General features: G+C 35.8%; 1 protein-coding gene across 1 annotated transcript; it reads right to left on the bottom strand.

The window, feature by feature from the left end:
- Positions 1–3985: 3985 nt before the first annotated feature.
- On the bottom strand, positions 3986–8593 carry vgll4l (vestigial like 4 like). Its single transcript, XM_057356854.1, has 5 exons — positions 8429–8593; positions 6186–6309; positions 5829–6063; positions 4981–5062; positions 3986–4852 (listed from the first exon to the last, which is right to left on the bottom strand). Exons 1-5 carry the CDS (start codon positions 8493–8495, stop codon positions 4542–4544), a joined length of 819 nt encoding a protein of 272 aa, XP_057212837.1. The 5' UTR covers positions 8496–8593; the 3' UTR covers positions 3986–4541.
- Positions 8594–13533: the final 4940 nt, after the last annotated feature.

Consider the following 13533-nt stretch of genomic DNA (forward strand, 5'->3'; position numbering starts at 1 on the left):
TATGTGCTTATAAGTTTTTTTGCATTGGATTTTCAATGTTTCAGAATTATTTCCACATGCAGTTAACAAAAGACAAAGCAAACACAGTGACTGTTAAACTTGAGGCAGCATGCAAAAACCCCCTTTAAAAGCAGTTCACAAGAAACATTCTGTCAATCAATACATCTAATTTTTCCCTCCATATGCTGTTCCCTCATCCACCCCTTTCCTCCCTCCATTCTCTTGCCAAACAGGATCGGTAGGATCTCTCAAAGCAATTTTCTCAGAAGACTGGAATGTCTGTGTGTGTATGTGTGACCCAGTAGGCTTGCTATGGCCTGCAAGGTGCACTTCCTCAGTTATGTGCAACCCCCCAACCCTTGACTTGTGTTTTCTTTACTTAAGTGCCTTTAGGAAGGAAAGGTAGAGGAGTGATACAAAGAAATAATACCGAACCACAGAATGTTCTTTTGACAAAATGATTACAGTGTCCTGTGCTCATGTCAATTTATCACACAGATGTTCCCTGGTTTCCATGGCAACGCAGCCAAGCCTGAGGAGCAGCAGACAGTTGATGTGTCACCAGTGGAACAGACTGCGCTGGTGCTGACTTACCTGTCTGTCAGACTCATAAAGGTTAGGCTGAATGTCTTATTGAACCGTGATCCTCAGGAAGTGAGTCAGAAAACATGAGCACTTCATTAATGGAATCATGCTGGGTGTGCTAACACAACTTGTAATGGTAAAGTCTGCAGCAATCAGAAGCCTTCGACCATACATTTTTAGTCCTTACAGTAAATGAATAACAAAGGACATCCTTGCATATTACCTAGTCTGGTGAATTTTATGAAATTTTTTACTTTTTAATAACTTCATTTTATATTTATGTGTTTATTTATTTATATAAAATGTTCAAAATATAACAAATATCAATTATAATCGTATTTATATAATCGTCTACACTGTAAAAATATTCTGTAGAAATTACAGTATTGCTGGCAGCAGTTTGCCAGTAAATTACTGTAGATTTACATCAATGTAATTTACTGGCAACAGTTTTTCAAAGATAAATGAACATTAAACATTAACAAGTCTTTAACTTTACAGAAATAAACTGTAAAATAACAGCCTCATGCAACGCATTTTGCGAACCAAAATTAGAAAAAAAGGTTGATAAGGATTTCTCGTTCCCAGAATGCTTTGCATGAGGCTGTTATTTTATAGTTTTTTTTCTGTAAATATAAAGACTTGTTAATGTTTAATGTTCATTTATCTTTGAAAAAACTTTTGCCAGTAAATTAGATAAATATAAATTTACAGTAAGTTACTGGCAACTAGCTGCATAACTACAGCAAAAAATTTACAGTGTACATAAAACAAAGCCTCTACATTGCATTTTATTCTAACAAAATGTCCATTTAAAATAAAATGGCTAATTTATTCTCTCCTCATGGTTACACCCTAAATGTGAAAAGAAATCAAATTAAGGGCCGTGACTAAATGTCAGAAGGGATCTGTTTCAACACATGCTATTTAGACATGGAAAGGTAGGTGTGGCCCTTTTAAAACCTGCTTCTCCTCCGTTCGACACGTCTAAAATTCAAACGCTGAAAACTTTTAATCTACTTTATATGCCGATGTTATGCGTGATCGTCGTTGAGGGATCATATTCTGAATTTAGAGGAGCCCACTCATTCACCAGTCCTCCTTCCTTTGACTTGAGGAATTATAAATACACAGCACAACAAGCCACAGTATGTGTAGCCTGAGGGAAGTGGCTCAATTACAGCAGCGCTGACATGCAAGATAACAGAGGGAAAATGACAGCATATATGCATGCTTAGATCCTCACCTGCAGAAGAAGAAGCAGTGAAAATTGTTCTAGAGGGAAAAATTGATTTTAATGTCCAGATAGAATCGTGCAATGGAATGAATAAGAGTTAAAAGAAAAAGAGTTGTTCACAAATTAGAATGAATGGTAATACCTAAATGAAAGGAAACAATGGGGATTAATTGTTATTCAAAAACGTATTTAAACTATAATACATTGTTTACTGTGCTTATAAAGAAATGAGATCACTTTAATATCTCTGTTTATTCTATTCAACAATGTTTTGTTGTATTATTATTCTTAAAGGAACAGTTCACCCAAAAATGAAAATTCTGTCTTCATTTACTCCTCAAATTGTTCCTAATCTGTATAAATTTCTTTGTTCTCATGAACACAGAGAAAGATATTTAGAAGAATGCTTGTAACCAAAAAGTTCTTGGCCACCATTGACTACACAACAGAAAACATTTCTTTGTACATTTCTTTCTTCTGTTAAACATAAAAGAAGATATTTTGAATAATGTGGCAAGGTAAACAGTTCTGGGGAACATTTAGTTTGTAATTTTCCTATGGTAGTCAATAGTGGCCAAGAACTGTTTGGTTACAAGCATTCTTCCAAATATCTTTCTCTGTGTTCATCGGTTGTCAATTGTCTCATTTGAATGTGTTTTATTTCTCTCTAACATTTTAACTTTTTTGCATTTAAGTAGCATGAAGGAATGCAGAGTACTGTTAATCCTGTTAACAGCATCAATGTTTCCAGTGATAATATCTGTGGTTGCTCTCTGCTAGACAATGATGTCATCTATACTAACCTTTCATTTGTCTTAAAGCTGCCTTGAGGTGTCCACATTCCACCAGGACATCATGTTACTGCAACACCTCAAGATTTGAACCACTGAGCATGAGTCATTTTGTTCTCTGAGAAACATTAGACTCTCCCTTGGATGAGGCCGGTCAAGCCTTCAACGCAGTATAGAAGGCAGGGCTTTTGGCAACAACAAGACTCCTTTGAACTCTAGCTTCAATGGCTTTTACTCTGCCTGTGTGCCAGCAGAACTTCATTCAAACCAGTTCCTCGGCTTCATGAACCTGATCTTGTGATTGACAAGTTTTGCATTTAATCTTACTGGCAGTTGATTTCTTTCTAGAAAGCATGGAAGTTGTTTTCTATTCACTGTAAACAAAAGAGGTCAAATCTATCCGTGATTTAGCAGTTGGCACGGTAACTTAAGGTAGAAGCAAATGTAAACAGAACTTCTTTGTCAAAACAATCTCAAGGTCCCTTAAAATCCTCTAGTAAGGGTAATGAATAAAATTATTTTGTTCAATTGATTTCTGCAGTAGGCAAAGCAGCATATGACCTTATATAGCATGTTTGTAATCAGCATGAGGAGTAAATGTATAATAATCTAAGTACAAAGATATTTGAACTTGCTACTTTGGGTACTTTAAGATAAACTATTTATGAAAATAATGTTGTTTGCTTGTCCCACAGAATTTTTTTTAATTTTTTTTCTTCTAGTCAACATCATTTTCGGTTATGCTTTCATTACCAGTAAAACATGACATTCAATCAGAAAAAATGTTAGACAGGTTTTCGCTTGAATTTCGCGTCATTGAATATTGTGAAATGTGGTCTCTCCTGGATGTTTAAGGGAAAATAACATTAGCAGCAAGTTTATTTTAGTTTACTAAAATTGAAACTATAAAAACATATCCGTTTATTGAAGTGGAATAAAATATTGGCCTAAAATGATTTGAAAGTCTAAAACAAAATTGAAATGTTACCTCAGAATTAAACTGAAATAAGTTTAAGGCACTAAAATTATGATAATAAACCAAAACTAAAGTAAAATAAAAAGAATTTAATCTTATATACCAACACAAACAATAAAGAAATAAAAAATAAAATGACAAAGCATATAAAAATGATAAAATTGGACCTAAAATGAACATAAAAACAAAAATAAAAGCGAATTAAAAATATTAATAAAACTACAATAAAGTTAGAAACAAAACTTTAATAACTCTTACAAGCAATAAGGTTTCATCAGCCGAAGTTAACTTCTGGTCTGTGTTTCTGTGTATTGATTCTTTGCAGAGGTTGATTCTGAACGAGTTTGGTTTATTACGTTTGCTTTTGTTTAACAAAGGAACAAATTCTACAACAAATATGTTTAAAAAAATGCTTTTATTACAAATATTTACAAAAGTTGGCCTATAATACAACTTGAAATCTAAACAGGGTTTGAAATGAACAACAGCGTTTCCCCACCTTGTGTTAAGCATTTGTTCGCTATAAAACATGAAACTTTCCGACCTAGTAATTCTTTTTGGGTCACATGATCTCGGTATACCGTCTATTATAAATATACATACAGTATCAGAATAAAGGTTAAAGCAGACATGTGAAATGTAATTAAAATTCAGTGCAATCACAGTCAACGAATAAAAACCAACAACACCCACAAAACCAACAAAAATGAAAGCCACTTCCAACAGTGCTTTGTTACCATGAAATGATCAGATTTTATTTTCTGAAAGTCTAAAGCATTGAATAGCCTCATGTAAAATTCAAGACATCTACACTGACAGGAACTGTCCAGATCCTGTTAACAATCTGCTCTCTCCCTTTGTTTTTTTTTTTCAGCAGAAAGCGCACAGAGCTACACAACATGCCTTTTGAACACAAGTCCGTTCTGTCATATCTACATCTTTCCTCTTTTCTTCATTTATCAGACCACAGGTTGGATGTGGTCGTGGTAGGGCTAACGGTCTCTTTGCAGGTTGTCTTGGGGCTCTGGGCGTAGCCTGGCGAGTGGATGTAGGTTGGACTGCTGGGTGGAGATGAGGAAGACAGTGAAGAAGAGGACGAATTGCATGAGGAAGACGAAGCTTTGAGCTGGAGCCATTTATCGCCCAGCGCCTTGGCAAAGTGGTCGTCTACAGACACGCTGATGGGGGAAGCTCTGTGGTAGTTCAAGCCAAGACTTCTCTGGAAATGCTCCTCAACGTGGTCATAACTGTGCTGGCTAACAACTTTAGAGACACAAAAGAGACTGAGTCAGATAATGACACATGTAACTCTCATCGGGATGGAAAGATATCTGCACGGACTTGTTAAAGCAAGAGTAACTAGTTATTTCACTCCACAGCATTTAACTTACTTGTAGCATGATCACAGCAGTCTCCAGGTTTTTTTGTAGACCTTGTTGCCGAAGACACGCATGTGATAACAGAAGGTCGTACCTGTAAAGAAACACTGAAGGTTAGTAAATCTCATACAGTTGACCCACATGACAGATCTACACTTGAGTTATCTAAATTTTTTATGAATAAAACAAGACACATTAACCCTAACAGTTTATGAGGGGTTTTACACTGATGCCACTATCAGGTCAACAACAGTGCTGGTGCGTTGAGACTTGTTGACAACATTCCTCCACCCATTGCTCACATTTTCTCCTTGAATCCGGCTGGATTGCATATCTGAGACAGGCAGAGACCTGTCTGCACACTAAAGAGCCACTCTCTCAGAACAAAAAAGTGCCTTCCCGCATTCTGTTGTGCCTCATGGATAGTGGGGATCAATGCTACTGTGGCCTCAGGTTAGACTCTGAGAGGTGGATGGTATAATACACCAAACATGTTCGGTCGGCACGTACCGCTGAAAGAGCAGGTGAAGGGGCGCAGGCACAAATTGTTCCATTTATTATGTATTGAAATGTTGATCTAACTTTGTTTGTGGATAGACTGGGACTTCAGCAGGAATATTGTCTAGCGGCCAATGTCTAGCATTGTTGTCTCACAGTAATTTATGTATTTATTTAATAATATTGACAATAATATTAATAATAACCAACAAAGTTATTATGAATAATTACAATAGCTTTTAGATAAATATTATTTGATAAAATACTTATTTATTCAATGTTTATGAAATATTATATTGTGCATCACATATATCTCACATGCCCTCAAATAAAGCACACTTCAGTGCCAGTGGAAAAATCACCTGTATTTGTCTGACTGTCGTAGCTTTGCTCTGGCACTCTGTTTTCTCTGGTTCTGGGCGTGGCTTCTTGATCAGGGCCAGAGGCTCATCCATGACTGGGGTGGAGTACACTGGGCTTGGGATCAGGTGAGTTGGACTGGCTGTGGGGCTCCATGTGGATGTCGGGCTTTCTGGAATACTGAACACAGATGATCTGCGAACGTTGGCCAGGCTCTTGCTAAGGGCCCTCTCCCTTCTAAAACAGAAAGGAAAAAAAATGTGCGTTTTTGTTTCTGCACGGTGAGCTACTGTAATCTAAAACCAAATGACATTTATTTGACATTGACATTGCATTGAGATTGTTGGTAATAAAAGTACCTCTCTTCCAAAGTGTGCCCTCTCTCTGAACTGTATTTGCGCTTTACTGGATGCGCGGGACGCATCCGTACCCTGTCGCTTGTCATGTGGCGAAATCTGTCTTCGCTTCTCAGGTTGGGTTGACCTGTTAAAAAAAAAAGATATTATGAATGATATTGCCACAGGGCGCTCACACGGTCTGTGACAGTCGTTTATTCTTTTGCTTGTGAGAAAGGTGTGGCAAACAGGTAAACAAGTGAGTTAATCTTGAGAATTTCATCATTGCTGGTGTATCTTAATTGTGGGAAAAAACGTGGTCGAGCCACCGTTAAATGTAAACTCCGTTAAGTGGCAAAGCGGGATGAACCGGCTCTGTGGGTATTACTGTAGAACTACCCAGCTGATTCACTGCTAACGGTAAATGTCATTCAAATGTTGGAAAACATACAAGCCAAAAAAAAAACGACATTGATGAGCATATGAAGATATCATTGGCTTGTTGTTCATACCGCTTTTGGGGGGGATGGGAAACAGGCTTTGTGGGTTAAGGCATGTGAGTTGACTCACAGCATGTTTACCCAACACGACAATAGTAACAGACTATTCCAAACTGAAATACACACTACGATTCATATGCTAATATCCTTAACTGTGTCATGCAAGGATCTTGTTATTACAGTCACAGTGCACTGGCTACACTGTAAAAAGTAATACCTTAGATCTACTCAATAAAATTATGGCAACAGATTACAAGCATTTTTTTTAAATTAAATACAATTTATTAGAAATGAGTAAATTTCAATCAATTTCAATATTTAATAAAAAAAATTGCTTGTAATCTGTTGCCATAATTTTATTGAGTAGATCTAAGGTATTATTTTTTACAGTGTATGCTAAAATACATTTTTGCATTAGGACCTTGCTCGTAATTTATGATAGATTTTGGTGAATTTAAGTAAAATGGTACCCATGCTAAATTAAACAGTAAAGACACAAAATCTTTTATTTGGGGAGTTGTTGAGCTATGGGTTGTATGAATAATGTAGGCCTGTGTATAATCCCAATCCAACAGGATATATGAAACATTCATTCAAGTCATTGAGTCATGTGACTCAAGTGAATCATAATATTTAAACCGAGACTTTCTTTGTCTTTGCATTTTGACAAGCTTACTTTTTTATCTACAAGATTATAAGGCCTCAGTTTGAATCAAGATACAACAAAATGATTGTAATATTGACTTTGAAAATGTAGTTGTCTCTTAATCCTTGTTCTTATGATTTCACAACATCCTCTTGATTCATTTTGTAAAAGCACTACTGATTTTGATCACTCATGGTATATTGGTAAATCACTCTTGAGTCATTACCACAATATATGTGTAGAGTACACAGTAGAAAACATACCATCACTACTATATCTTGATTTGTACAACACTATTCATTCGACTAATGTAAACCACCAAACAAGACCATGGCCAATGGATATCAACTACTCCACATATTTGACCAGTAAAGGCCTGTTTTGGTTTGATTGTGGATTAACAGCACTGAAGCATGTGCGCAAATGAAGTTTAGTGATATGAGACGCTATCGGACTTCAAAAGGATAACTTTTTTCAGGTGGCCAGGATGATGAGAGGCCATTGTTGGCAGAACCCTTTGCACACATGCACATACTCAAAAGATCTCCAAAGCAGTGGACTGTGACAAGTTGACTCGGCATGACAGTGGATGGGGGATTGGGTGTAAACCACACCTTAAACCTTGACTGATGACTGATTTTTAATGCCTCGGGGAAGGATATTTTTCTAGGGGTTTTAAAGACAAAACAGCCCCACATCTGTTCAGCTTTCTTTCATTTGCAGTCTAACAATTATCAACTATGTCTTCAATTCAACTTAATGTTCAAAATACCAAAGCATTACAAATTATAACACATCATACGTTTTTACCAATAGGTCAGGTGTCATTTTTAGAGGAACTTATTACTGTTTTAGCCAATTAAGATGTTTGCAATTTAAAAAAATAAATAAACAACATGAATAATGTGAATAAAATGAATGGAAATGACATCACAAATGAACACACCACAAGGTGACTATGATATTCTGTATGAATTTTACACCACATTTTGCCTGTTACTATTTATAAATTAAATCTAACAATAGCTTATTATTAAATGCACATAATGCATTGTGGAATGCAGATGTCACCTGGCCTTAACTTTAATGTTTAGCTGGTAAGATAAAATGGTGATATTTACCCTCTAAGATGTATACTTTGAAGCCACTGCTCATCCGGGTAATGTAGTGGAAATTCGTAACCGCCATGATTCCAAATCTTCAGTGTTGTCTTAGTAAGCCGTGCAATGCTGCTATCACAACTTGAGGTCTGTTTCTCTCTGAGCTTTGTGTTTTCACTGAGCTCAAGTGCGCTGTGTTTTCAATGATAATCCCTCTCTGTCTTATTATTGGCTGCGTGGAGGCCAAGCCCCTCCCTGCTCTTTGTACACTTGGGTGAACCTACCACCACAGGTGGCTTATGGGAGGAGTCAAATAAAAAGCTGTGAATTGCTTGCTGTCTATCACCCCTCCCCACCATCCATAAATTAGACTATAAAGTATTTATAATTCATAATACATTATGTTTGTATTGGTGATGTACACACAATTATGACATTACAATCTGAGGGAGATGTTTCGATTTAAAGGGATACTTCACCAAAAAATTCTGTCATCATTTACTCACCTTCGAGTTGTTCCAAATTTGTATAAATTTCTTTGTTCTGATGAACACAGAGAAAGATATTTGGAATAATGCTTATAACCAAACAGATCTCGACATAGTAGGAAAAATGACAATGGTAGTCAAATGTGCCCCAGAACTGTTTGCTGTCCTGCATTCTTTAAAATGTCTTCTTTTGTGTTCAACACAACAACAACAAATGAAAAAGTTATTTTTCCTACTATGGGAGTCAATGGGGTCGAGATCTGTTTGGTTATAAGCATTCTTCCAAATATCTTTCTCTGTGGTCATCAGAACAAAGAAATTTATACACATTTGGAACAACTCGAAGGTGAGTAAATGATGACAGAATTTTTATTTTTGGGTGGGCAGCCTAGTTTTTCCATGATTTTCCAAAGTCCCTGCTTGCTCACGGTGTCAAACGCTTTTGTCAAGTCCACATTTTTGGGTGAAGTATCCCTTTAATAAAGGTGTGGATATTATATTATATATTTGTATGTATTTGTATATTTGTACACACAGTTGATGTAAAATTGAATTACAATTCAACACAAACACTTTGTAAGGTGGCTTTAACCTCCAAGTATCAACATGCCAGGGCAGCGGGGCAAAGAGATGAATGGTTTCCTTGTTGAAAGTTTCACTTTCTTAGGAAAGCCATTTCCTGGCTTTACAAACTTTGTTGACCTTCCCGGGCTACTAGACCATATCCACATCCATTAGTAGAAAAAAAAAGTTTTGTAGAAAATGTAATTGTACCCTATCGCTTTTAACAAAAACACACATTCATCCATAAATGCAGCGATATGAGTTAACTTTAATCTACATACTTTTTGATTTTCACCATCCAACTTTTCCTTTTCTGGATTCACTCAGAATCCACAAACAAGTTCTGCTCTGTCCTTTGTTTCCTTTCTTGGAGTCAGCACCTGTCGACAGCCCCTCCCCTGCTCTAATCTAAAATCTCACCCGACTGCATTTTTCAGAGTGTTTTGCCCACCTGAGCTCTACTCATTCCACTATCTTGCCCATACATGCAGTTATGCTGCGAGTTCCTAACCTTCATGCATCAGGCCTTTTCTTTCCACGGTTCTTTTCTTCTTAGTTCTTCTTTGGCTGAAAGACAAAGACTTCGGAGTACTGAAGACAGCTTTGTACTGTGCTATCCTGTCTGAGCATGCTAAAGCCACAAATGCTTACATACATGAGTGAAAAATACACTCCCTCTGGACATACACAGTTAAAGCCAATTGCATTACAAGTAGACCATTGTAATATATGTGTAAAGTGCCACTGTAGAAAATGAAGCTGTTGAATTTTAATAGATGATATGAGATAAAGGACTAAATACTCAAGGCTGGTTACTCACAGCTGGTTTATTTTGTGACATTATCTGTAATCTGACTGCCTCTCACAGTAGGCCTACCTGCAAATTAACATTGTTATCACTGCCTGTAAATATTGACACTGCTTACTAGCTATCATTATTAGATTGTCTTCTATTTTATAACAGGGTTTCACAGGAAGCCACACACGGTGAACATTCATCAAAATAGAGCAGCGCCTTAATGAGAAAGAATTATGATGCATATCAACGGCAGAGCATCATGTGGGAAACAGTGAACTCTTGTGGTAGAAAATATGACTAGCAAATATTCAAACAGTTCATTTCTTACCACCGCCATGTTATTTTTTCTATGCCTCAGATAGATAACTACATTTTTTTTTCACAGTGCATACTTCATACTTTTGATGGCTGTTTTTAAAAGAGATAGGGTATTTATATATATATATATATATATATAAAATGACAGCAGAATAATACTGTATAGTTAACTTATAGATTTATAGTTGTTATATACAGTAGTTGTAGATCCCTTATAATAACATGTAGTTTAAACAAAATGCAGCATGGGTGCACATTAAACTTGTATTTTACACTTAATCATACAACTTATCCAAAATTACTTACAAAATCAAGGGTCTAACAAAGCGATTCACCCAGAAAAGACATGAGAATTGCTAAAATACAAAGTTCAAACCATTGTTTAGAGAAGAACAAGCTAGAAGAGGGAAATTATACATTATATTTATATTCATTGTATATCATTTATTTTTTATAAAACAAAAGCCTCAGTCAAATGTTCAATTAATAACAGAAGATTATTCCTTTCAAGAGTAAAAGTTTCCATTGTACTTTCCACTTTAATGATGTTTGCATAAAGTATTAACAATGTAAAATCGATTACAAAACAACACACGTGTATTAAAAGTGTATATAAATATATAGTAAATGCTATTGCTCACATCAGTCTATAACGCCACTTTGCAACTTTGCAGTATAAGCATCAACATACAGTCAAGGATATGCAGTTTGATGGCTGTTTTAACATGTGTGTCAGGCTTACAGAAGGTGTAAATATCTTCTGTTGTTTTGAATGTCACTGACTGATTGTCTAAACTATTCATGTGTTTGCATATCAATGCTTCGGCGCAGTCACTAACAGAGCAGCATTGAAAAGGGCAAGCTTCCTATTTGAATGCAATGGCTTAGCACTGGGGTCAATGCCAGAATTCCCTTTAATTCAATGCATATTGTGCACTGGACCAAAGCTTGAGCAACAGGTTCCAGATGATGTCGAATAAATATATTTAGGGCAGTGGGACCTGTAAAAGCATTGTGTGATATTACTAGCAGAAAGTGTGTGGAGTTAAAATATAGATTAAGTGTGCACTTATTTTTGAGTGTGTGTTTCAGAAAACAGCACAGCATTAGGAAAACTTAAAAAGTACAACAAAAACAAGTGTCAGACACTTTAAGAGGGCTGTGTGGACCTTTTAAAATAAATATTTAAAATTGTAAATATTTTAAGAGGTTCATTTATTTCCCCTCTAACAATTCCCTTTATGTTTGCATTAGACCATTAGAGTGAAATATGGAAATTAAAAATCACTCATTGGTTAGTACTTATATGGTTGTGAGTTAGGAGTGGGGGTTATAAACTAGGAATTATAAACATCAGGCCCACTGTAAAGCTGTGAAATAACTCTTGGAAAGTCACATCTCAGATTGCATTGTGTGCCTGGAGGAGTCTGCTACCCACACCTTTATTTTGTGCTAATGTGGGCATAACACACTCACCACTCAACTAAAGCATGTTAATGATGTGTTGTTTATTGAAAGGGCCTGTCTGTCTTTATAAGACCCTTTACATAAATGTGTTGTTATAAGTGTTGTCATAAGTATTGTGTTGCATTAGGTGTTGTCTACAGACATCATGATGTTTCTGCATTTAAAAGTCTGACACATTTACTGATGAATTGCCTTATAGGGGAGACAGGGGATAGCTGTCACACAAGGTCACATGGGCTATATCTCAGTGACTATTAGTTCTGCCAGGACCACTGCCATCAAATATTTAAACAATATCAATATTTAAGGTTGGTGGAATTAAACTGTTTTGAACAAACTCTTCGCCGGAAGCGCAGCAATACATGTCCCCCCGCCTGGGGAATCAGAACAGTTCATGATGCGTAACAGGATTAAATTAAAATGATCCAACAGATAAAGGCAGATATGGAGGAGATGGGGATGGAGGTGGGTTTTGAGTGTGGCACGATTAAGCAGCTGATAAGGAGCAAAGAAAGGCAACTTAAATAGGATGCAGTCCAATATGTGTTGTATGAGGATTGGTTAACGTTGATAAGCTGCACCTGATGCAAGCTTGGGTCATATGACCTGCCAGAACTAACGCCATGCTTGATGTTTATGTCTACAAAAATCTACAAATATATGTTTTTGCCAAGAATGGTAGGGTATGTTGATTTCACACATTCAAAACATCAGTGCAAACATGGCTTATATAATTTACATAATAGATTCAGAGTGTACAAGTAAGCACTTATACAGGGCACGTTTTAACTAATACAAGGGTAAATATAAAAGTTTGAACTGGTTCTTATAACACTTTTTAAATAAATGTCAGGTTTCCTTAATCTGATATTAATTTTTTTTATTTCAAGCCAGTTTTAAGGGTCATAATTTTATACAAATGATCAATCAAAAAATATGTTTGTTTAAACAATGTTTAGATTTTTTTAGTAAGTCTATACCATTGTTTTTTAAATTAGATTTTACTTTCTTTTTAAGGGATATTTTGTCAAGAAATTTGTTCAAAGGAAATGTAATTTTTTCTAGGCAATAACAACAGACATGGTGTCAATACATTCTTTCTAGCCCACACTTCAAGGTATATGCCTTTACAGAAAAATATTATCATTTTTGAAAGTAAAAACTGCAAACAAATAGTCCAAAAGTCACCCTATTAACAACATTTAAGTTAATTTGCTGTCCGTGGTTCTGAAACCCTGATTATTATTGTTCTGGGTACTGTCCAGAGTGCTGAAAATCCTTCCTTCAAATTTAGTTTAGAAATTATAACAACAGCATTATACTGTAAAAATGTGCTTTATTTTCAGTATTTGAGTGCCCTAAATTGCTGTCATAAACAAACATTACAGTCGAAATTCAGTCTAATCAGGACAATTGTTAGTAAAACTAATTTAATATTTAAAACAATAACATTGGCGTAAAACTAATCCATTTACTAATTGTTATTTATC

Source organism: Triplophysa rosa, linkage group LG17, assembly GCF_024868665.1.
Source record: "Triplophysa rosa linkage group LG17, Trosa_1v2, whole genome shotgun sequence".
Taxonomy (NCBI): Eukaryota; Metazoa; Chordata; class Actinopteri; order Cypriniformes; family Nemacheilidae; genus Triplophysa; species Triplophysa rosa.

Bases quoted from the DNA above. Each gene is read 5' to 3' on its own strand.
- vgll4l (XM_057356854.1), bottom strand. From the start codon at position 8,495: ATGGCGGTTACGAATTTCCACTACATTACCCGGATGAGCAGTGGCTTC. The intron at 6,064-6,185 runs GTACTTTTATTA...TTTCTGTTTTAG, and splicing joins GGGCACACTTTGGAAGAGAG to AAGGGAGAGGGCCCTTAGCA. The intron at 5,063-5,828 runs GTGATTTTTCCA...GTTTCTTTACAG, and splicing joins CGACAGTCAGACAAATACAG to GTACGACCTTCTGTTATCAC.